At 36.9% G+C, this 20175-nt stretch overlaps 4 protein-coding genes across 7 annotated transcripts; 2 read left to right on the top strand and 2 right to left on the bottom strand.

Annotated features, from left to right (window-relative positions):
- Nucleotides 1-6: 6 nt before the first annotated feature.
- On the bottom strand, nucleotides 7-5659 carry LOC113071222 (eukaryotic translation initiation factor 3 subunit A-like; the record flags this gene model as incomplete). The annotated part of the gene is made up of 12 exons (XM_026244588.1): nucleotides 5521-5659; nucleotides 4638-4828; nucleotides 4028-4164; nucleotides 3582-3745; nucleotides 3241-3440; nucleotides 1888-2096; nucleotides 1562-1733; nucleotides 1357-1461; nucleotides 921-1019; nucleotides 694-810; nucleotides 370-555; nucleotides 7-284 (listed from the first exon to the last, which is right to left on the bottom strand). Coding segments are annotated over exons 1-12 (1907 nt in total), but the record flags the coding sequence as incomplete, so codon positions are not given.
- Nucleotides 5607-12204, top strand: LOC113071220 (protein FAM45A). 4 transcript variants are annotated; one of them, XM_026244583.1, is made up of 10 exons: nucleotides 5607-5715; nucleotides 5801-5881; nucleotides 7726-7922; nucleotides 8948-9027; nucleotides 9203-9351; nucleotides 9635-9746; nucleotides 10523-10623; nucleotides 10703-10810; nucleotides 10897-10991; nucleotides 11135-12204. In XM_026244583.1, the coding sequence occupies exons 2-10, from the start codon at nucleotides 5872-5874 to the stop codon at nucleotides 11300-11302; spliced, it is 1020 nt and encodes a 339-aa protein (XP_026100368.1). In that variant the 5' UTR covers nucleotides 5607-5715; nucleotides 5801-5871; the 3' UTR covers nucleotides 11303-12204. The 4 variants fall into 4 exon arrangements, with proteins under 4 accessions (XP_026100368.1, XP_026100369.1, XP_026100367.1 ...); XM_026244582.1 differs by lacking the exons at nucleotides 5607-5715; nucleotides 5801-5881 and adding an exon at nucleotides 6946-7416; XM_026244584.1 differs by lacking the exons at nucleotides 5607-5715; nucleotides 7726-7922 and having other exon boundaries at nucleotides 5813-5881; nucleotides 11135-12201.
- A 54-nt stretch (nucleotides 12205-12258) lies between these two features.
- On the bottom strand, nucleotides 12259-15719 carry LOC113071221 (sideroflexin-4). The gene is made up of 14 exons (XM_026244587.1): nucleotides 15480-15719; nucleotides 15308-15373; nucleotides 15033-15095; nucleotides 14909-14935; nucleotides 14511-14565; nucleotides 14346-14371; nucleotides 14170-14223; nucleotides 14040-14102; nucleotides 13862-13930; nucleotides 13409-13499; nucleotides 13148-13263; nucleotides 12983-13068; nucleotides 12790-12907; nucleotides 12259-12662 (listed from the first exon to the last, which is right to left on the bottom strand). Exons 1-14 carry the CDS (start codon nucleotides 15516-15518, stop codon nucleotides 12585-12587), a joined length of 951 nt encoding a protein of 316 aa, XP_026100372.1. The 5' UTR covers nucleotides 15519-15719; the 3' UTR covers nucleotides 12259-12584.
- A 1944-nt stretch (nucleotides 15720-17663) lies between these two features.
- LOC113071225 (thioredoxin-dependent peroxide reductase, mitochondrial-like) lies at nucleotides 17664-20007 on the top strand. The gene is made up of 7 exons (XM_026244591.1): nucleotides 17664-17730; nucleotides 18273-18390; nucleotides 18470-18611; nucleotides 18732-18867; nucleotides 19066-19169; nucleotides 19287-19452; nucleotides 19773-20007. The coding sequence occupies exons 1-7, from the start codon at nucleotides 17695-17697 to the stop codon at nucleotides 19821-19823; spliced, it is 753 nt and encodes a 250-aa protein (XP_026100376.1). The 5' UTR covers nucleotides 17664-17694; the 3' UTR covers nucleotides 19824-20007.
- Nucleotides 20008-20175: the final 168 nt, after the last annotated feature.

Below are 20175 nucleotides of genomic sequence, written 5' to 3' on the forward strand. Positions count from 1 at the left end.
TCACGCACAGTCTTCTTTTTGATTTGCTCATGTTCTTGCATGATGCGCTCCTTTTCCCGCTCTTTTGCCTCCTGTTTAAGACGCTCCTCCTCAGCCTTGCGCACCTTCTGAAGCTCTGCCTCCCGTTGCTCCAGCTCCTCTTTTCTCCCTCTGGATGTTGAGGCTCTCAGACGCTCTTTGCGTTCCTCAATCGTTTGTCGCCGAGCGAGGATGCGCTGATGCTCTTTGCGGGAATTCTTCAGGTAGGCTGTGATGGCCTGCTGACTCTGCTCCTCATGCTCTAGCTGTGGGCAAAGTTACAGTTGATAATGAAACCAAAATACACTGACCAGAAGGTAGATAATCAATTAAAATTAGCAGTCGTCTTACCAGCATAGAGGCAGGTTTGATGACTTGGATGGCTTTAGCTAAGGAGGATGACATGGCAGTGAGTTGATTCCGTATCTGTTCAGAGGGCATGTTCTGTAGGAACGGACCCACTGGAGAATCCTCTTTAGTAGAATAGTTCAGATCGGAGCCAAAACTCAGTTTTCGAGATGTATGATCAATGCGCACCTTTGGGTAAATACACAGATTTTGGAGATTCTTCTTGACCATGTAATTAACTACCAAGATGCTTGATTTAGAGACTTTGTGTGGAAGATATATACAAACATTTGCCAAGTAAAATAATGTTGTTGTTTGTTGCTATACCTGTAGGTCACAGTGCCGTGCTGCATCTACAATTGAGCGCTCCAGTTGGAAAGCATCTACAAATGGCACCAGAGATGCTAACCTGCTGAACTCAATGCTCTGGTAGATCTGAGCCACCTGGAATATTAAAACACAGAAGACAGAATTTGAAGATTTGCAGAAGACTGAAGCAATCATAGATTCCCCAAGTAATTATTAAACCCCTGGGGGTAGATGATCAAGGCAACCTGTTGTAGCAGTCTGAGGATGGTGTTTGTTCTGCAAGTGAGAACATAATGCTGCAGGTCTGATTCTTTCTCAGCTTGGTCCCTCACCCAGTTCAGCACCTATCACAGCAACAGCAAGAACACATACACAGCATGAATATTGTGTTTTTAATGTGTGTGGTTGTTGACATGAAGAACACTGTAACTCTGAATACTGCTGTGTCACAATGATCTAAAGTGCATCACTCCTCTTAACGAATAGGTTATGAAAGTCAGTAGTTAAAAAGAAAACTGTTTTAATGGTTGAAGATAAACCATATAGCATAGGAGAATGTTTCTATTATTTCACTGTGGATATATACATATACATAAGCTATGAAGATAAATTATGACTGAATCAGACATAACGGTCACATAATATATAACTAATGTAGTTAATAAATAAAGTGTCATTCACCTTAGTTACTCTTCCACAAAGTTTAAGAGGGTGGAAGTCCACCTCCAACCAGTTGTAGAGGTCTTTGACCTCAAGAACAACATACTGAAGCAGGTTGAACCTCACTATGACAAAAATAATATCCAAGAAGGTTCTCAATCTTTTTTCAATAAACTATAAATTTAAGGGGGTTAAAAAAATTAACAATGGACAGAATGGCTATTACCATATCATTGATGAGACTCTGGCGGGTGGGTGGAGACTGAAGGCCAAGTAGAGTAGCCAGTCTGCGGTGTTTCTCTACAATGATGCCATCCATGTCCAACAGACGAGCGATATCAGTGCGCTCAGGGGTGATGGGAATAGACAGTGTGGCCAAGAGCACTCGAGTGGACATTCTGAATGAAAGGAACAAATAATGGCAACACTCTGAAGTTGGTCTTAATAAACTAATAAATATTTCAAGAAATGGCAAACTAGTGTAAAATAATCAAAAACAAACAAATAAACCTCATTCAATCTGATGTCTGCTTTTTTTTGTTCAATGCTCACCTCTGCATCTCTTCTTGGGTGAGGTTCTTACGCATTTCCCGGGAGAGGTGATAGAGTCTGTGCAGGGTGCAGGCATGGAATAAGGCATTGCCAGACTTCCAGAATACAGTGGACACCTTATTGTAGTAGTTGGCCATAAGCTGGGGTTTAGGGGGCTTCTTCGAGAGGGCAAACAATCCATGGATGTCTTCAACTGCTTTGAATGCTTCCTGTGTGGATTAAAAATAATGTAAGCAACCAGTATAACCAGCAAATCATTCATGCTTTCACAACATATGATAAACAAAAAGTCTGTAGTGCAAAAAGGTATGGTGACAGTTTTTTTTTTTCACAAATGAATCCCAACTATTGATCTTGTCCTGTAATCAAGAGTTGCCCTCGACTAAAGATTCTTCTGATCGACTAGTAATCATTAATTTTAAGCAACTATTTGACTAATTGCATGTTTATATTAAAAAAACGTTTAATACATAATAATGAGCCTTTAATTGTTTACACCCCATCATCAGAAAGAATGAAAAAAATATATATTATTTAAACGTTTTTTGTTTTTTTTTGTGTGTGTGTAATTTCATCTGCAAATTGATGAAACAGACTGGTCATTTCCACAGTGGACAAGCATATTTTACACGGATTATATAATCTGAAAATATTTATTTTCCTTTTGAATTGGTTAATTTAAAGGTAGACATTTTCTACAGATACATTTTTCACGTCTTTGAGGCGTTCACAGAGACCTAGATGGCAGAAAGCCTTTTCACAGGTTTGAAAGATGCATTTTTCTCATCTGTATGAACAAAAATTATGGAATATTTTAACTTAGTCAAATGATCATGCAGTGAGCTCACTACTGTTTAGCTAAACACTCCACACAAAACTTCAATAGCACACATTTTTCTAGGTTAATGTTAGAGGAAGCGGCCATGTAATGTTGCTGCTACTTACATGTTTCAGATGATTAGCCACATTTGAGGTCGATGAACGAAACAAACATTTGGATGTCCTGACCAATGTACTGTTTTACCACATAGACCAGCTGTTAATGATCTGTCCATCACGGACTACGTGACTTCGCCAATTCCTGAGGATTTTTTTTGTGTGTGCGCAATTAAGCGACTAATGAAATTTTGATCGACTAAGCCTCTTCTGCTCGACTAACGGTTTAGTCGACTATTATTAATCAATAGTTTTGTTCTTTGTTTGCATGGAAAGCACTCTCCTTTGCACTGTAAAAAGGTTGAAAGTTGCAGCATAAATGGAAACTAAACTCAACTGAATATAAATATATTCATGTTATATAACTATATTTATATAGTCTATTGTACATTGGTGCCTAGTATGAAGCACAGAAACCTGCCACAGCTCCATGCTAATAGCGCTGTCCAGCTGGACCAGACGTGTCTCAAGGTGCATGGACTGGCTCTCAGGATTGTTCAGGTTAATGGCAGTGCTCTGGTTGTGATGCCGTTGGATCTGTCCCAGGTGCATTCGCAGGTTGTCACACAACTTACGGAATTCTGCTTTACGAGTGTACTGCAGGCAAAACTTAAACGCTGTGAGAAAAAAAAAAAAAAGTACATTTTTGTTATAAATTTGTGCACAACCAAAGTAATTAACATTTTTGGTATCATATAACATGACTGCAAGAAGTCCCACAAGAAGATATTTTTATGTTACATGAGGTTTACACTGACCTTGCTGAGCAATGTCATGGTAAAGGCGCTCCACTTTGGAGTTATTCCTTAGCAGGTCCAGGCACTGGCGGTACGACTCCCACAAGAACTTGACCCAAGGTGTGAGCAGAAGTCTGTCAGTGCGGTCTTGAGTGTCTTCACCACTAACGGCACTTAACAGAACACTGAAGATCACAGAAATAAAAATAAACAAATAAATCTTTTATGGAACATAGTCATCTAGACAGAACCAATCCCTTCATAATTTACTTGAGGTTGGATGTTTGCAGATTCCTAATGAATACTGAAGACAATAGAAACTGAACATGTCCTGTCTGACCTATCCATGAAGTGTTATGTAGTGAAATTCTAAAATTATTTCAACAACAAAAGTAAAAAAAAAAAAAAAAAAAAAACTATCTATGCACTAGTAGGAAGGAACTGTGTGGGCCTTTAGCTTCCTGCACCTTTCTGGAGTCTGAATGTTGTCCAGATCCTCAATGTCCAGCACCATCTGCTGAGACTCCTCTTTTGCAGTCTCAGTCTTCTCCTCTGCAAGTTTCAGGTAAGCACGGACCACATCCTCCAGAGATTTGATATTCACCTGAAGCCCAAGAGAAGGAGTAGTCAGTAATTTCACAACAAGGACAGAGCTTACAATTGAATTGAGGTCGATTCTACAATCAAGTCACCATGACTTGTACAAAAAATAACTAAAAGCACTATGGCACAAATTACTAAACCTTAAAATCGACATGAAACAGAAGTAGCAACAGATCTTTTCTTTTCATATTCATCTTTAGATGTTAATCCGAGTGTAACAGATTATTGAAAGAAAAAAAACATAGGCTGGGTTCTATGCATCAGTTGTTGATTGGATTTTGAGATGTAACCATTGCATTCTAAATTGCAGGCAGAAGCGCACAAGCTTTAAGTGGATTAAATGATTGGAGTAGTCCTGCAAATGTCACTAGAGAGCAGACTAGCAGTCCAGTGTCGATTAAACACTACAAGGTCAAAACGTTAAAGGAATGACACAGAAATAAATAAATAGTAACAAATAAAATGGTCTCAAACCTGCTGACAGATGTTTTTGTACTGATACAGTCCCTCCTTTGCCAAGTGGCTCTTGCGAAGATCCACGCAGAGCTCGAGATACTTGAACATGATCGGCTCGTGTATCTTCTGCCATGTTCGATGTTTTTTGCTCTTGATGACATCGTAGAGCACATCCAAAGCTGGCTGCTTTTTACCAACTTCAAGAAATTCTGAGGAAAGAAACGAAAAGAATGTCATGACAACGACACTTTGGGGAATTTGTTTATTTATGACATGCAGCATCCAGATGGGAATTTCACTAAAAATATTCCATGATCTCGCGGCATTATTCTATAAATTACCACTTTCAACACAAATAGGTAATTTAAAGCTGGTTATAATATTAATAAAACACAAAAAATAAATCGCGTAACGTTAAAACTGTGGCAGGTGCGCAGTACTGTTATTCCACTCATGTTTTGTTTATTATTTTGTCCAAATGACAACCTATTCGATTTTCATTCACAAATAATGGATACTGTTGTAGTCTTAAGGATTTTCTTAGTACACACTGTTAATAAATCTTTAAACTCCGATAGCAGAAGTTGTCATTGTGAAGCTAGCGGCGGAATAGAAAAGCCTGCTAACACACATGGTAGCCTTAACAACAAGGGTCTCTATCTTTGTTCTTTTACTAAATATAGGCGGAATATTTACACTTTATTTCAAACTATGTCCTTTCTTTGAGTACGCTAATAAGATGAATATACGATACAGTAACAAAGCAGATTTAAAACTCTGCATAATAGATGAAACACAGGCCCAGCAGCTGTAACATCCAGCACGCGCCATATCGAGCTAGCAAGCTATGTTAGACCCACGACTACAGTCCAAGAGACGACCACCTACTATTATTACCCACCGTTTGCCCGCTTAAGGGCGTTCTCCGGTCTCTGGAAATAGGCTGGCATTGTTATGGCTTGCTAGCAGGCAGTTTTCAGATAGTCGAGGCTGTTTTATTGACTCTGCCTGTCCATCCGCGCCGTGACTTCTCGCCGCGCAAGCAAGAAAGGACTAGCGCACGTGAGCAGCGCCGGAGGGGAAGACCAGAGTTCCCGTATGTACGCGCTTCCTCCCCGACATTATATGTATATATACATATATTATTCATTTATATAATAGAACAAATGTATTTTTATAAGTTCGCAATGTTACGGCTGCCCTGTGGTCTTCAGAGTACGGGAAATTGAGGCAGAAGTACCATGTGAGCAAAATGTTGTGGGGTAAGTTGAGCCAGCAACTTTAAAATAAATAACTTTTAGGATGCTTCTTGTCATTTTAAATGGTCAGAATGTATCTATCGATGATAAAGGGTTCTAAAATTATTGCTTCTTATAATTTTTTTAAGCAGTTCCTGGTGATCAGTTTGGTAAAATGGACCATCTTGGAGAAAACTGACCATCTGACTTAATCTGATTAAGTCCCATGTGGAATTTGAGAGATAATTGACCTCTTTTTTAATCACTTAATAATCACATTTAATTTTACAAACAGTCATATTTCTTTTCTTAAAGCTTAAACTAAACAAAATAAAAACCACTCTTCTCTTATTTTACTTTGACCAACCAAAAGCAGTTTTTAAAGTAAACGGGTGCCTTCCCATGTGTTTCTCCTTTTCACAGTCTGGCAGAAAGGATATGTGATTTCAAAATACATGGTCACATGACAGTAAAAGTGTTCCAAGATACAGGGGGTGGGTCAACTTACCCACTGGTTCAACTTACCCCACTCTCCCCTAACCCTAAAAAAATGCATACATATTGTAATCATTAGTCATTCATGAAAATCTAAGAATTTGCAACATAATCTAGGTTATAGTTTAAAGGGATTGTAACCCCCCCCCCCCCCCCCCCAAAAAAAAATCTGCTATTATCATTTAATAATGTTTAAATATCACATTGTTAAGTTCGGTGGTTTTATGAAGAAAAAAAAAAAAAAAAAAAAAAACAGAGTTTACATTTTTGTGAAATAATGTTTTGATTATAGGTGAGTTTTATTTACACAAATGTAAAAAAGTTGCTCCTAGATTGAAATCCTAAAAGTAGTTTATGCCTTAAAACTTGGTGTTACTTATTTGTTACTTATAGGCTGTTGATTAAATTAAGAAAATATTCATTTTATTTATGTTAGAATATGCTTTTATATTTTGGTTTTATTATTTGTACGTTTTTAATATATATAATTTTGTTTATTATAGTTTGTTTGTTTGTTTGTTATTAGAATAGGTTTAAATAAGTTTTTTTTTAACCTTAATTGCACCAACACACTAGATGTCAGTATGTCGTTGGATATTTTAGTTGAACGTCGAGAATCCCGGAAGAAGCGTGTTGGTCACTTGACCAGTTGTGGATTTCTACTGTTTATGATAAGTTTTCGTTTTCCTCTCTATTTTTTCCTTTGCTACACACACTCGGAGGAATTACTGCAACTCAAGAGCTGGCTCACATGCACTGATATAAATAACTGACGTTATTTGATCATTGGTAGGGATAGGTAAAACTGTACCTGCACTGGACTCAACGCTTGAACTTCTATTTTGCAAGAAGAACCGTAGTTTTTGACATTAAAATCTTTTCCTGGATAAACTGTCCCGGCATATTTCACATTGGGTTGTGTCTGTTCGCGCTGACACTTAATGTGCTTTCCAAACTGTAAACATAAATGGTTCAGAAAGTGCTTAAGCGCTAGAAACAGTTTAACGTGGACAAGGAATGGAACATGGCTACATCTGAGACGATGCTAAGTCTCGGACTAATTGGTAAGATTAAAATACCGCGAAATATCTTTTATTATTAAAATATTTTATGTATAAAAGCGGTAGTCATTCCGTTGAACGCACAAGGGGAAGTTTTAGACCGAGTGACCGCATGCAGTACAATATGCCGTAAAAGTCAATGGTGACTGAGCCTGTCAGTCCTTACTACCATTCTGGATAATATTTCATTTTGGATAATATTGGATAATATTTCAATTCTCATGACAGAATTGAAAATTGTGGGTAAACTATCTATTTAATTCCAGAATAATTATTATTTTGTCAGTAATTGCATTCGTCCCCCTTATGCAGAGAGAGATGTAAATGCAGACACACTTTGGGTGTGGTGTTATCCTTCCATCAGTGCTGATCTGCGAGAGGTTTTGTTAAGAAAAAGTTGCCTGCCGTTGAACAGTCAGGTGCTGCACACATTTGTGTTTGGACAGTACTGCCGAACCTGGTACTACATCACCACTGTCGAGGTTCAGGAGCCAACTGTGCTTAAAAAGGTACCAACTTCACGTTTAGCCCTCCACTACCATCCTGAAAGATTACAAATCTGTGATCCAATCATGCTACAGAGTAGATCATCGGGGTGAAGTAAAGCTCTAAAAAGTGACAAAAAGTATCATAACACTAATCCATAACTCATTTTCATGTGTGAAGAAGACCGAAATCTAAATCAATACTCATTGATAATAGTTTCTCATTCACATAATTTGGCAGATTGTTAATAAATGAGTGAACTATTCCTATAATCCAGTGGTGCTCAACCAGGTGGCCCCAAAATTACTAAAAATAAAACCAAACAAGCAATAAAATAAACTGAAATAACTGTCAAAATATTTCTTAAATTTACATCCTTAAAGGAACACTCCACTTTTTTGAAAATAGGCTCATTTTCCATCTCCCCTAGAGTTAAACAGTTGAGTTTTACCATTTTCGAATTCATTCAGCCGATCTCGGGGTCTGGCGGGAGCTCTTTTAGCTTAGCTTAGCATAGATCATTGAATCTGATTAGACCATTAGCATCTCGCTCAAAAATGACCAGAGAGTTTTGATATTTTTTCTATTTAAAACTTGACCCTTCTGTAGTTACATCATGTACTTAGACCAACAGAAAATGAAAAGTTGTGATTTTCTAGGCCGATATGGCTAGGAACTATACTCTCATTCTGGCATAATAATCAAGGAACTTTGGTGCAATGATATTACGCAGCGCCAGAAAATAGTCATATTACGATGTAACTACAGCAGAATAAAGTTTTAAATAGGAAAAAAATATATAAACTCTTAGGTCATTTTTCAGCAAGATGCTAACGGTCTAATCAGATGCAATGATCTATGCTAAGCTAAGCTAAAAATGACCCGGAGATCAGCTAAATGGGTTCAAAAACAGTCAAACTCAACTGCTTGACTCCAGAGGAGTTGGAAAATGAGTCTTCTTTCAAAAAAAGTGGAGTGTTCCTTTAACATCTGTTTGTTGATGAAAATGATGCTAGCTTGCTAATTAACTGTTCAATTTCATTCAAAGGTGACACATTTCTCAATAGTTATCACAGCTAAGGACTTCAACCCTGAAAAATATGCTGTGTTCAGTAGAGTCCTGTGCAGGTATGTTCAATTTAAGTACTAACCATTTAGTGCAATCACAGTGCTTTGTGTTGAGTTTCAGAAATCGGTTTCCTTCAGTAAGCATCTTTTGTTTGTCATCCCACCATTTCTAAGGATATACACTTACATTTTTGTATGTTTGTGATGTTGCATCTGCATCATGGTTTTTGTTCAGGACGTATATCAAACATGGAAGTCCTGTGAAGATGATGGAATGCTACATTGCTGTTCTGACCAAAGGTGATTGCCAGAGCGATGAGAATGGCTCCTTCCTTATCAAAGATTACGATGTCAGGAAGGCCTACCTGGCTGGATCCTTAAAAGGTTAGGGGTGAACCCTTGAAATGAACAAGCACTACATACTATCGCTTTAATTAAAACGTCTGCTAAATGCATACATTTAATTAAATGTACTTTAATTTTACTAACCACGGCAAGAACTTTGCAGCTAAAATAATATTTCATCGCATACTTTTGATACCATGGCTATTTGCTACAATTGGCCTAATGATTGTTATTTTACAATTCCTCCAATAAAGTCTTCATTCTGTAAACAATATGTATTGTATGCAAATTGACTTAATGAGATGTTAAATCTTTATACTAGATGTTGTGTCACAATTTGGTATGGAGACTATCATCCTTTACACAGCACTAATGTTGAAAAAGAGAGTAGTGGTCTATCACCCACGGATTGAGGCGCTGCTGGAGTTCACTAGGTAACCACAGAAATGATCATTTAGTTAACATAAAATCAAAATGGACTAATGTTTACGTTCTTAAATCATGGTCTCATTGTGCATGATTCATAAATAGTCATTAATCCAAACCAGAAATATGTCAGATTGAGGAATTAAAATGGTTTGTGTTGAAGTTTGTTTTTCTTATGCTCACCAAGGCTGCATATATTTGATCAAAAATACAGTATAAATAGTAGCATTATGAAATATTATTACAATTTAAAATGACTGTTTTCCATTTCAATATATTTTAAAATGTGATGTATTCCTGTAATGGTAAATGCATAACTCCAGTCTTATAATCTTATATCCATATCCTAATTTGGTACTGAAAGAAAAATATGATCATGAATGTTGAAAGCAGTTGTGCTGCTTAATAGGTTTGTGGTAACATTGATACATTTGTTCAGGATTCTTTGAAGAATAGAAATGTAAAAAATAGAGTAGAATGAGGAGTTCAGTTATATTGGTTTAAACATTTCTCACAATTTATCAGTTATATTTTTCAATAGGAAAAATTCACATTTACTTCAGTTCTATTTTTGTAAATATTTTTCAATTCAGTTATAAACATCTGTAACTATTTAAATGTCTTTGTCACTTTTCATCAATTGAATGCATCCTTGCTGAATAAAAGTATTAATTTCCTCATAAATAATGTAACTGAGCCCACACTTTTGAACAGTATTGTATATGATAATGGTCGCACACTAAAAAAAGTTTGTGGTAGCAGTGTTTTTTCTTTTTAAAACCAGAGCTCTTCCTGGATTGGTATGGCATAGAAAAGACTGGTCCATCCTCCACCCTTTTGTTCACCTTGATAATAATGAGCTGGAAAACCTCAAGCTGTGTACAGGTTTGGAGAATTCCTTCTCCACTAAAACTAGCACTTGCTAGCTGCTATCTATATTAATTTCCATGTTCTTTCTCTGTAGGGTATGTTGCAGGCTTTGTCGATCCTGAAGTCAGAGACAGATCAGATCTGTTTGATGTGTATGTTAATCTTCCAGACAGTGAAATCACTGTGTCACAAAATGCCAAAGGTGAGAGATCCAGTTTTACATATTAACTGGGTAGAATTGGGATGTGGATATTTAAGTCACTATATCTCACTGTAATTTGTTTTCAGAGGCAATGGCTATGGGAAAACTCCATAAAGAGATCGGCAACTTCATTGTTCAGGCTGCAGAGGACATGGAGCGTACAGATGCACAGGTTATTAAGGTACGAGTAAGAACAGGGTTGAAAATCTCAGCAATGACAACATAAAGCTGTAACATGACCCACATTTAAAACATTCAAATTTAACAAGACTTAGAAATCCTTCATGTGGTTTTCATGAAGTCCCTTTTTAAATCTGTCTCCAGGATATTTCAGTAAAAACTAAGGAGATCCTCAGAAACCTGATGTCTCTTGCTGATGAAGCAGAGAACTCTAAGTTGACTTTGGAGACTCTGAAGCAGCGGCACTACCCTCCAGCCACTGAAAACTTCCTCTTCCACTTAGCTGCAGCTGAGCAACTTCTGAAGATCTGACCAACCAGTGCACCCCGTTCAACTGGCAAGCCTCACAGTAACCAATCAGAGAGGATCTTACCATTCATTGTCAATCACACATTGAATAACATTTGCAAGAACCTGTGTCTAATGTCAGGGATAGTGAACAGGGCAAAAGTTATATAAGAACAAAAATATATTTCTTAGAAAGATGTATAAAATATAGCTATAACATGATAGCTACACCTCATGTGTGTAATTATGTTGAATGTAACAATTCTATCTGGAACAGGTTTGAAATAATTCATAAACCTTTTGATAGCACTTGGATTTATATGCAGTCTCTGCAAACATTCCTGAGTTATCTAATTATTAAGTGGTTCATAATCTTAATTTGGCATGCTCTTTGAACTTTTATAAAAATTTCATAATTGCACATCAGTGTGAAAGGGCTGACAGTTGCCTAGTTCATGCCACTAAAAGACTTCTATTATGAAGAGTCCCATTTAATTCACAATGTAAATAAACTAATTACTGAAAATCTATTTTACTTAACTATTGAGTGCCAAAACATCATCTTAAATTTATCATGTCGATGAACCTGTCTATTCATGTAAGAAAACTTTTTAACATTATAATGTTCAAGTGACAAAAGACATTCCCCATGTTAGATGTGACTTTGTTCCCACATTTAGCATTTCCAGTGATGCACACAATATTGATTTTGGCATTACTTCATACATTTTTGTTTAATAACCTAAAATAGTTTGACAACCCCTTGTTATCAAGGGCTAGCCATAGTGCCATAAAAAGATCATAGAAGATATTTTGATCATGTGTGTGCAATATATCCTGAAAAGAGGATGCTCAAACTGTTCTTCTCTGACTTCTTAAACACTGCCTTCATCCTTTACACAGAGTCATACAATACTGTTTCCTCAAATACTTTGCTATATATATATATAAAAAACCATTAAATGTGTAAAAAAAAAAGTGTGTTAAATGAATTTTATTGACATTAACAGATGGTGTTATTAACATGATTTGGTTCAATTCGCTTCAGTGCAGTTTAAAACTCTTTTCAGACTGAAATGCAGCTATTAAATGAATATGAATTCAGAACCATACAGTTGTACTTCCTTTCAATATTAGTACAGCATTGATTATTAATTAAAAAAGCCTTTCGAGAAAATACTGCATGCTTTTAAAACTTAAAGTAACCACCTTTTTGAATGTTGTTGAAATGCACTGGACTTTAATATACTTTGTTTTCGGTGTCAATAAAAGTCATCGTCAAGTAGTAAAGTTGGTAATAGCAACATTACAGTCCTCTGTGGTAAAACAGTTCCTGGTTACTGTCAAGTGACTGAAACTCCTCTTCTAGACTTTCCTTCTTTATCTGCAAATAAAACATCGAAATGTTTATCTGCTGGTGATGGATAATGTGATTTTTGATAAATGCATTTCCGAAATTAAAATATGTATGTACAACTATGACAACCTGGTTTGTTGTGAATGTGTGTTACCTTGCCAAACTGTGGGAAAAGACTGAAGGACACAGGAATCATCAGGCCAAAAATAATGGCAGTACTGATGTGGCGAACAGGAGCGATTATCATCGGGTTCCTTTGGACAAACTTCGCCCTGAAACATTGACAGCAGATTTCACATCATCAAATCTTTTAGATAAAATGGAAAGCAAACTGTTTCGACTTGTACCTTTTAAGGAGAGCCAGCAGTAAAGTGGGAACTGCTGCAGTGGTGCCAAAGAGAGCTGCTCTAGAAAGGGCCGTTTCCTTTATGGCCTGTGACCAACACAAAGAATACATATTTAAACAGTTTAAAGAGCAGCTTTGGTGGCACAAGGTTTTACTGCAGTCTCACCTTAGATCCAGCTGCCGCCGAGACTCCAATGGCATTTCCGTTAGAATCAAACACTCGGATTCCATTATCGGCCTCTTCACTTCTCACCACCATTACACTGAATGCAGCTAGACAGGCTAGAAAACCACATGTTTGGTTCGAAACATTTTCAATACCTTGAGGCCACACTATAGCCTGGAATATGTGTAAAATGGAGCACTCAGTATGAACAGACTCTACTGGAGGTGTATATTATGTGCATTTGTTTTCTGGTGTTCTTACCTGAGAGAGGAATAGGTAACAATGATCTAGAGAAGGTCTCAGCCACAGCACCTAAGAGTCTAAAACGCTTGAGTATAATCTGAGGAAGAGCCTGAAAAGAGAGCATATTAAGATTTAATTTAATTAATTTGAGTATTTCCCAGCAAAACATTAATTAGATTTGATTGCATTATGATAATTAACGGTAATTTGGAGAAAATGTCTGTTACGTGTTGCATTATTATTTTTAAGACACATCTGAATGGTCCTAAATTAGGATTGAATTTCTTTACGATTAAAAATCACATTCTTTTTATGTTGGAGGTGTAAAATGACCCGGACATGAACTTTGAATCTTGACAGGTTTCATGAGATTCTCACACCTGTTGAACGGTAGGTACACCAAACATAAAATCATCAGATGAAAACATTTATTGACTGAGAAGCCAGTGCGTTGACTAAAATCTCTCTCACCCCTGCAAATGTTGAGTAGGCTACTGTTCCAACAATAAGAATGGACTGCTTCATTGACGTTTTGTTATCCTAAACAAAAAAAAGAAGTGGAATAAGTGTGCTTAAAATAGTCTGCCAAGTTAAACAAAGATTGTTATTTTATGTCATTTAAATGTAATTAAACAAAACTACTGTTTACCTTAGTCGCTGTGGCATTTCTGTTAGAATGGTTGAATCCTGCACAGTATGCCTGAAGCAAAAACTACAGCAGAAATTGTTAGTTGATAAGAAAAGACATCAATTAAGAAATAAATACAGAATGTACTTACTTGCCAGAACAATGCAGGTTTGATGCCTTTGTGGGGTATTAAACTTGCAACAACCTGTAGACATAAAAATAGACAGGATCTTTCATTTCAGATTTTAAATGTACATTATCAACTCTCAACGTTTTACTTTACATTGTAAAGCTAATTCTCAGGACGTTTTGAATTGTAGAACTCACCAAGGGAGCAGATATGGGTAGAAAAACTTAAAAAAAAAAAGAAAAAGAAAAGAAGCAGATGTGTCATCAGATGGCCAAAATAATTTTTTTAGTTCAGATGAATACATAGGTAAAGGAATACTTCAACTGCATTAATGACACAAACTTTCAAGTTTGTTACAGTACCTTGAGAACGAAACACTGGTGAGATTAAACCTCCAGTATCAGGATGGACAGAAGACTAAAAGAGTTTAACAATATTAATGTCAAAAATGTATGAAATGTTCACAAATATTAATTATATAATTTAGGGCAAAATAAAACTGCTGTGACTCCCACCTTTAACTAACATGTCAATGATCTGAATCTATTTGTATTTATATAATAAAAATTATAATGTACTTGTTAGACAACGGAAGAAGCAGTAAAACACTGGTGAACACCTGAACACAGGGAACAAAGTAATCTAAAATATTTTTGGTTTTAGCTCTGTAGCCTATTTTGTCCCATGTCCAAAGAATCAGGGATATCTAAACATTGTTTGTCATGCTCACATGAAAAAATGTAGATTCATAAAAACTTACAAGAGACAGTAACCAGGCATTAGCAACCTAGAAAGAGAAATAAAGGAACACTGTCAAGTTTTCAAGCTAGAAAGCAAAGTTAAGTGAACACACAAATAAATACTAAACATATTAAGAAGCCTACTTTTTCCTTTCTTTGCGTTTGTCCTTCATTCTGAAGAAGTACCCGTGCCTGCTCAATTTCAGCCTAAAGAAAACAATATTGGGTCTTTTGTTGCCATTTATTAATGAAAACAATTTTATAAAGCAAGGAGCACATATCACAGTGCATTTCGTCCTTTATGATGCACGTGATACAGTTAATATAGGCTTTGCATGAGAAGGCTGTACTGGGATGGCTCATTATGATATTAATGTTCATAATCTGATGATGGAGCGATGCATGATGCAGAAACTCACCTGTGATGACAACACAGAACTGGGGTCGAGGATTTTGAACCAGAGACGCAGCCTGCTTAGAAAAGACTTCAAAATTGTGGATTTAATCATTAATTTGTCGCTGATATCATTTTCATGCAGACTAATTCATTAAAGCATGAATTTTACTGAGTACGCAAAGACACACAAGTACCTGTCCATTGCTTTGCCAGTATTGTAAGTTGGGGTCCATTTTTGCTTTTTAGCGAAGGCTCTTCAATCATAACCAATTCATTTTTTGTTGCTTACAAAAAGATTAACTTGTGTAGGTCACGCCGATGAGACACGCTTGAGCTCTGCTGCGACGCTTCCGCGTGTCACGTGCTCAGACGTCATCCAGTTACATTATAGCATGATCAGAGCGAGCACTTTGAAGTAGAGGTGGGCAGATCGATACTTATATCGATAATATCGATACCAATGTTGGTATCGGTATTGATCGATACCAACGGGAAAATATCGATACTTAAGTTTCAGTTTCTCTCGTTTTGCGACCTGGCCGTGTTTGTCAAAATGCTGCTGCTGTCACAGAGCAGAGCAAGCTCTCAAGAGTGCTGCTCGTGCTCGACACTGCTCTCCGCCCCCTCTCCTGTGTTGTACCGTCACGTGACTCACCACTAGCGCTACCACCAGCAGTCAGGCGCGCGCACCGCTCAGCCGCGCATTTCCAACAGCAGTCGGTCAGAGGCAGAGAAAGAGGAGCGTTGTATGGCTGTATTTTCAGGCCGATCTACCCTTTTTGTGTTAGCTGTGAAAGGGATACTGGTTTCTATATTTAAACTTCACCTAGATGTGTACCAGACTTAATTATTTTTATTATTTTTCAATAGCTGATTCTCCAAGAGCAGTGGATATTACAAGGCGCCTATCAGAAATGATTGTGAAGGACCTGCAGCCTCTTTCCATAGTGGAAGATGTCGGCTTCAGGAATTTTGTATAAGGAGAATTTGTTTTATATTGTGAAGTAAAACTTTGTGACTTTAAGAAAAAAATACTGAAAAGAAGTGCACTAAAGAGGAGAAATTTTTTTTTTATTAACATGCTACTTGAAAAGAGAATTTGTTTTTACATTTTTTATATTTGTGAAGTAATCATTTTGTAACTTTGTTTATTTAAATAAATCAGAAGTAACCAAAAGTTGTTTCTGAACAAAAGCTTTTGTAGTACTGATTAATAACCCAAAATGCAAATCACAAAAACAATTAAAAGTCATGAAAATTAATTTAGATTTAGGTTGAAGACACATCCACCTTAATTATTAAAAAGTATCGATATTGGTATCGGTATCGGCGATACTGGCCCTGTATTTACTTGGTATCGGATCGATACCAAATCTAGCGGTATCGCACACCTCTACTTTGAAGCGAGAAATAGAGGTTTCCCCAGTAACAGCTGTAAACAAAGCAGAGCTGGTACGCTCACACGCTGCTTTATCACGCATATAACATGCAAGTCTTCTTTCAGAAATACAGCGATATAAAAACACCCGTGCCTCGTTTTGATATTTAAACATAAATGTAAGGAATTATTATTATTAAACGTGCAGTGCGTTAGGTAACGTTACGTTACTCATGTTTATTAAAAGAAGCCTTTTTGAAAATCGATCAGTTTTAAAATTGTTGCGAGTCTCCAAAAATAAATAAATGTATGGGAAACACATCCCGCAGCACAGCCACCTGAGCCCAACTTCAGTCTACTCATCACCTTGGCTTTAACTGCGTTTGTAGATGGCACCGCAGCCAGACCGATATACACAACACAGACCGGAAGTTAACTTAGGTCCAGGCGCGTGCGCCCGATGAAACCGAAAAAAAGGCCGTGTTTATATTCAAACCAAATTTACTTTTAAATCAATCCATAGCATTTTTTTTACATGTAAAAAATTATCAGTGCTGTATGTTGCACATTACATTGTTATGTTTCAAATATGTATAGTTAGGAGAATCAAAAAATAATTATTTGCTTAGAATGTTAATTAACCCTATACATTCTACTGTTTCAGATTTGATACATGCATTTCTAAGGACTTTAAATAAATGATCAACAGTTAATTGTGTGTTTATTATGCAATAATAAATGAATAAATGTAAATGTAATGTAAATCAACATGATCAAACATGATCAAACCTTGCCTGTTGCACACAATCTACCCTGGCCGGACCCTGATTTGTCAAGTATGATAATAAAAATAAATAAATAAATAAATAAATAAAACATGCAAAATTGTGTGTGTGTGTGTGTGTGTGTGTGTGTGTGTGTGTGTGTGTGTGTGTGTGTGTGTGTGTGTTGCCCAACTAATGCAAAATAAGTGCGCAGCTTTGATGCTCAAGGTATTTTTTGCGCATTGCATTAAGCAGCACATTGGCAAGATGGCGGCCACCTTCGGGAGACTTCTAGGGACTTCTGTAAGTTTCATTTAGCAGAAACGATAGTAACACTTTTGCTATGAACGATTATTACGAGGAATAAGTGTTGATTTGTATTTCGGTGCAAATGAGATTTAGTTTGATTCTGTTAGTCATCGTTTAGTTCGCAGATACGTTTTACGGTGTTTAACCTTTAAACTGATTACATAACGTCCACTGTCAATTAACTAACTTGCCTATTACAAGTGCATAAACTATTGTTAATCGTAGCTATATTGTGCAAACACTTCTTTTTTTAATTATTAAATTATGATAAGTAAATGATGAACAGTTTGATGTATTTTAATCTAACATGCAAATTAGTCAGTTTTTAATTAGATAAATGTATATAAAACATTTGGGCATCGCTTTTAACTCATGCGTACAGCATTCGTGCAATGTGCCTCTTATTCAGCGAGCCTTTGTAGTTTGAAATGTTTTACAGTGTACATGTGGCGTATGGGCATGGTGTTGTCTGCTGAACTGTGATAACAAACTTGTGTAACGACTCTTTTCATACATGTCCCTCCTTTTCACAACAGGCAGGAAGAGCTGCAGTTAATGGACTGAAAGCTTTGGTCACTCACAATGGAGCAGCAGTGATCAGGGCTCCAAAACCCCTTGCGTGCATTGCTGCACAAAAAGCTTGCTTCTCAATCAGTAAGTCTTAAAAAGTAATTCGTTTGTGCATTTAATCTGATATCTTTACTAATCCATTATGTGTGTTTGTTATTATCAGGCTCTGCTAGATGGGCCCCGGCGGTCACTCAGCCAGCCCCTCACTTCAAAGGCACTGCTGTTATCAACGGAGAGTTCAAGGACATCAGTCTAGAAGATTTCAAGGGCAAATACCTGGTCCTTTTCTTTTACCCACTAGATTTGTAAGCATGCGTTGTTATTATTATTATTTTTTTTTCATTTTCTTATATATTTAATTGTCAATTATTTACTGCTTAATTACTTATTTTTTTAATGCTTCTTAATTTCTTCCTGCTTGGCAGCACATTCGTTTGCCCTACAGAGATCATCGCTTTCAGTGACAAGGCCAATGAGTTTCGTGATATAAACTGTGATGTAATTGGTGTGTCTGTGGACTCTCACTTCACCCACCTGGCTTGGACCAACACCCCGAGAAAGGTTTATACTTTACTTTGAAAAGGCCATGTACACATTGCAGCTAAACAAATTTAAAATGCACATTACAGTTTAAACGCATGACATGCTAAACATTCAACACATTCTCAGTTCTCTAAATAGGATCAGGTTATTGGGAAACTAGCAACAGAAATGCCCTATTCATAGGAAATCGCAAACTAAACTCTGGTTTATCTGTAGACTGGAGGATTAGGGAAAATCCACATTCCCCTGTTGGCTGACCTCACAAAGCAAGTGTCCCGGGACTATGGGGTCCTGCTGGAGGGTGCTGGAATTGCTTTAAGGTAACATGAAGTTGCTGCCGTTTTACAAACAAGCTCCTGTTTTCATGCATTGTTACACTGAATAATGTGCTTTTCAGGAGGAATGTATGCATCACTAAATGATATTTCACGTTATAGGGGTCTTTTCATTATTGATCCTAATGGAGTGATCCGACACATGAGTGTAAATGACTTGCCGGTTGGACGCTCTGTTGAGGAAACCCTCCGTCTGGTCAAGGCCTTTCAGTTTGTGGAGACCCACGGTGAAGTCTGTCCTGCCAGCTGGACCCCAAAGTCACCCACAGTGAGTACTTACGGTTTTACTAGTAGAATAAACCTGTGTGTGCACTCTTTATGAAATGTAATGGCCTAATTGACTTCATATGTATGTGAATGCGGCAAACTGGAAACATAAATCCAGATCATGTAAATTTTTTGCTGTGCATTCATTGTCCATAGACGTTTAGCATTTATGCAGCTTTAGTTTTTGTGAATTGGTAGTATTTGACCAGCGGTGAACTTAGTAACACTGTCATGGCCATAGATGCAGGGAATGTAAGGGTTTGTGGATGTTTTGGCTTTGCATTTATGTAATTGCCTTTTCGTATTTCTTTTTTTTTTTAGATTAAGCCGACTCCAGGCGGCTCAAAGGAATACTTTGAGAAGGTGAACTGAAAACTCAAAACTATTGGTACTGACAGATGACGCTGATCTTAGCACTAAAATGAAGCCCATAATCCATATCCATTATTTATAGACTTCATGTATCAGTATGTTGGCATTTATTAGAGAGCAGAATCGGTTTTGATTTATGTATTTGTTATGCTGTCCAAATAAAAACTGCACTGTCATGGAATTGTCTCTTTGCCATAGCAGATGCTTTCATTTCTAAGTGCTTCACTCTTTGAATCAAACAAAGAATGTTTGACATTTTGATTAAAGATTGAGGTCAAATAAATTGTAAGCACTGCAGCTTAAAAATGTGCTCTTTTTACCAAAAAGGTTCAAGGACCTAGAGGTTGAAGTA

Source organism: Carassius auratus, unplaced genomic scaffold (genome assembly GCF_003368295.1).
Source record: "Carassius auratus strain Wakin unplaced genomic scaffold, ASM336829v1 scaf_tig00006580, whole genome shotgun sequence".
NCBI lineage: Eukaryota > Metazoa > Chordata > Actinopteri > Cypriniformes > Cyprinidae > Carassius > Carassius auratus.

What these genes read in the sequence shown, in the direction of transcription:
- LOC113071220 (XM_026244582.1), top strand. Translation starts at nt 7,377, where the DNA reads ATGGCTACATCTGAGACGATGCTAAGTCTCGGACTAATTG. An exon ending in GCTAAGTCTCGGACTAATTG is followed by an intron (nt 7,417 to 7,725) that starts GTAAGATTAAAA and finishes CCCCTTATGCAG; the next exon opens with AGAGAGATGTAAATGCAGAC. An exon ending in GCGCTGCTGGAGTTCACTAG is followed by an intron (nt 9,747 to 10,522) that starts GTAACCACAGAA and finishes TTTTAAAACCAG; the next exon opens with AGCTCTTCCTGGATTGGTAT.
- LOC113071225 (XM_026244591.1), top strand. Translation starts at nt 17,695, where the DNA reads ATGGCGGCCACCTTCGGGAGACTTCTAGGGACTTCT. An exon ending in GGAGACTTCTAGGGACTTCT is followed by an intron (nt 17,731 to 18,272) that starts GTAAGTTTCATT and finishes TTTTCACAACAG; the next exon opens with GCAGGAAGAGCTGCAGTTAA. An exon ending in GGACCCCAAAGTCACCCACA is followed by an intron (nt 19,453 to 19,772) that starts GTGAGTACTTAC and finishes TTTTTTTTTTAG; the next exon opens with ATTAAGCCGACTCCAGGCGG.
- LOC113071221 (XM_026244587.1), bottom strand. Translation starts at nt 15,518, where the DNA reads ATGGACCCCAACTTACAATACTGGCAAAGCAATGGACAG. An exon ending in ATGCCTGGTTACTGTCTCTT is followed by an intron (nt 14,566 to 14,908) that starts GTAAGTTTTTAT and finishes AAACTCTTTTAG; the next exon opens with TCTTCTGTCCATCCTGATAC. An exon ending in CCTACTCAACATTTGCAGGG is followed by an intron (nt 13,500 to 13,861) that starts GTGAGAGAGATT and finishes CTCTCTTTTCAG; the next exon opens with GCTCTTCCTCAGATTATACT.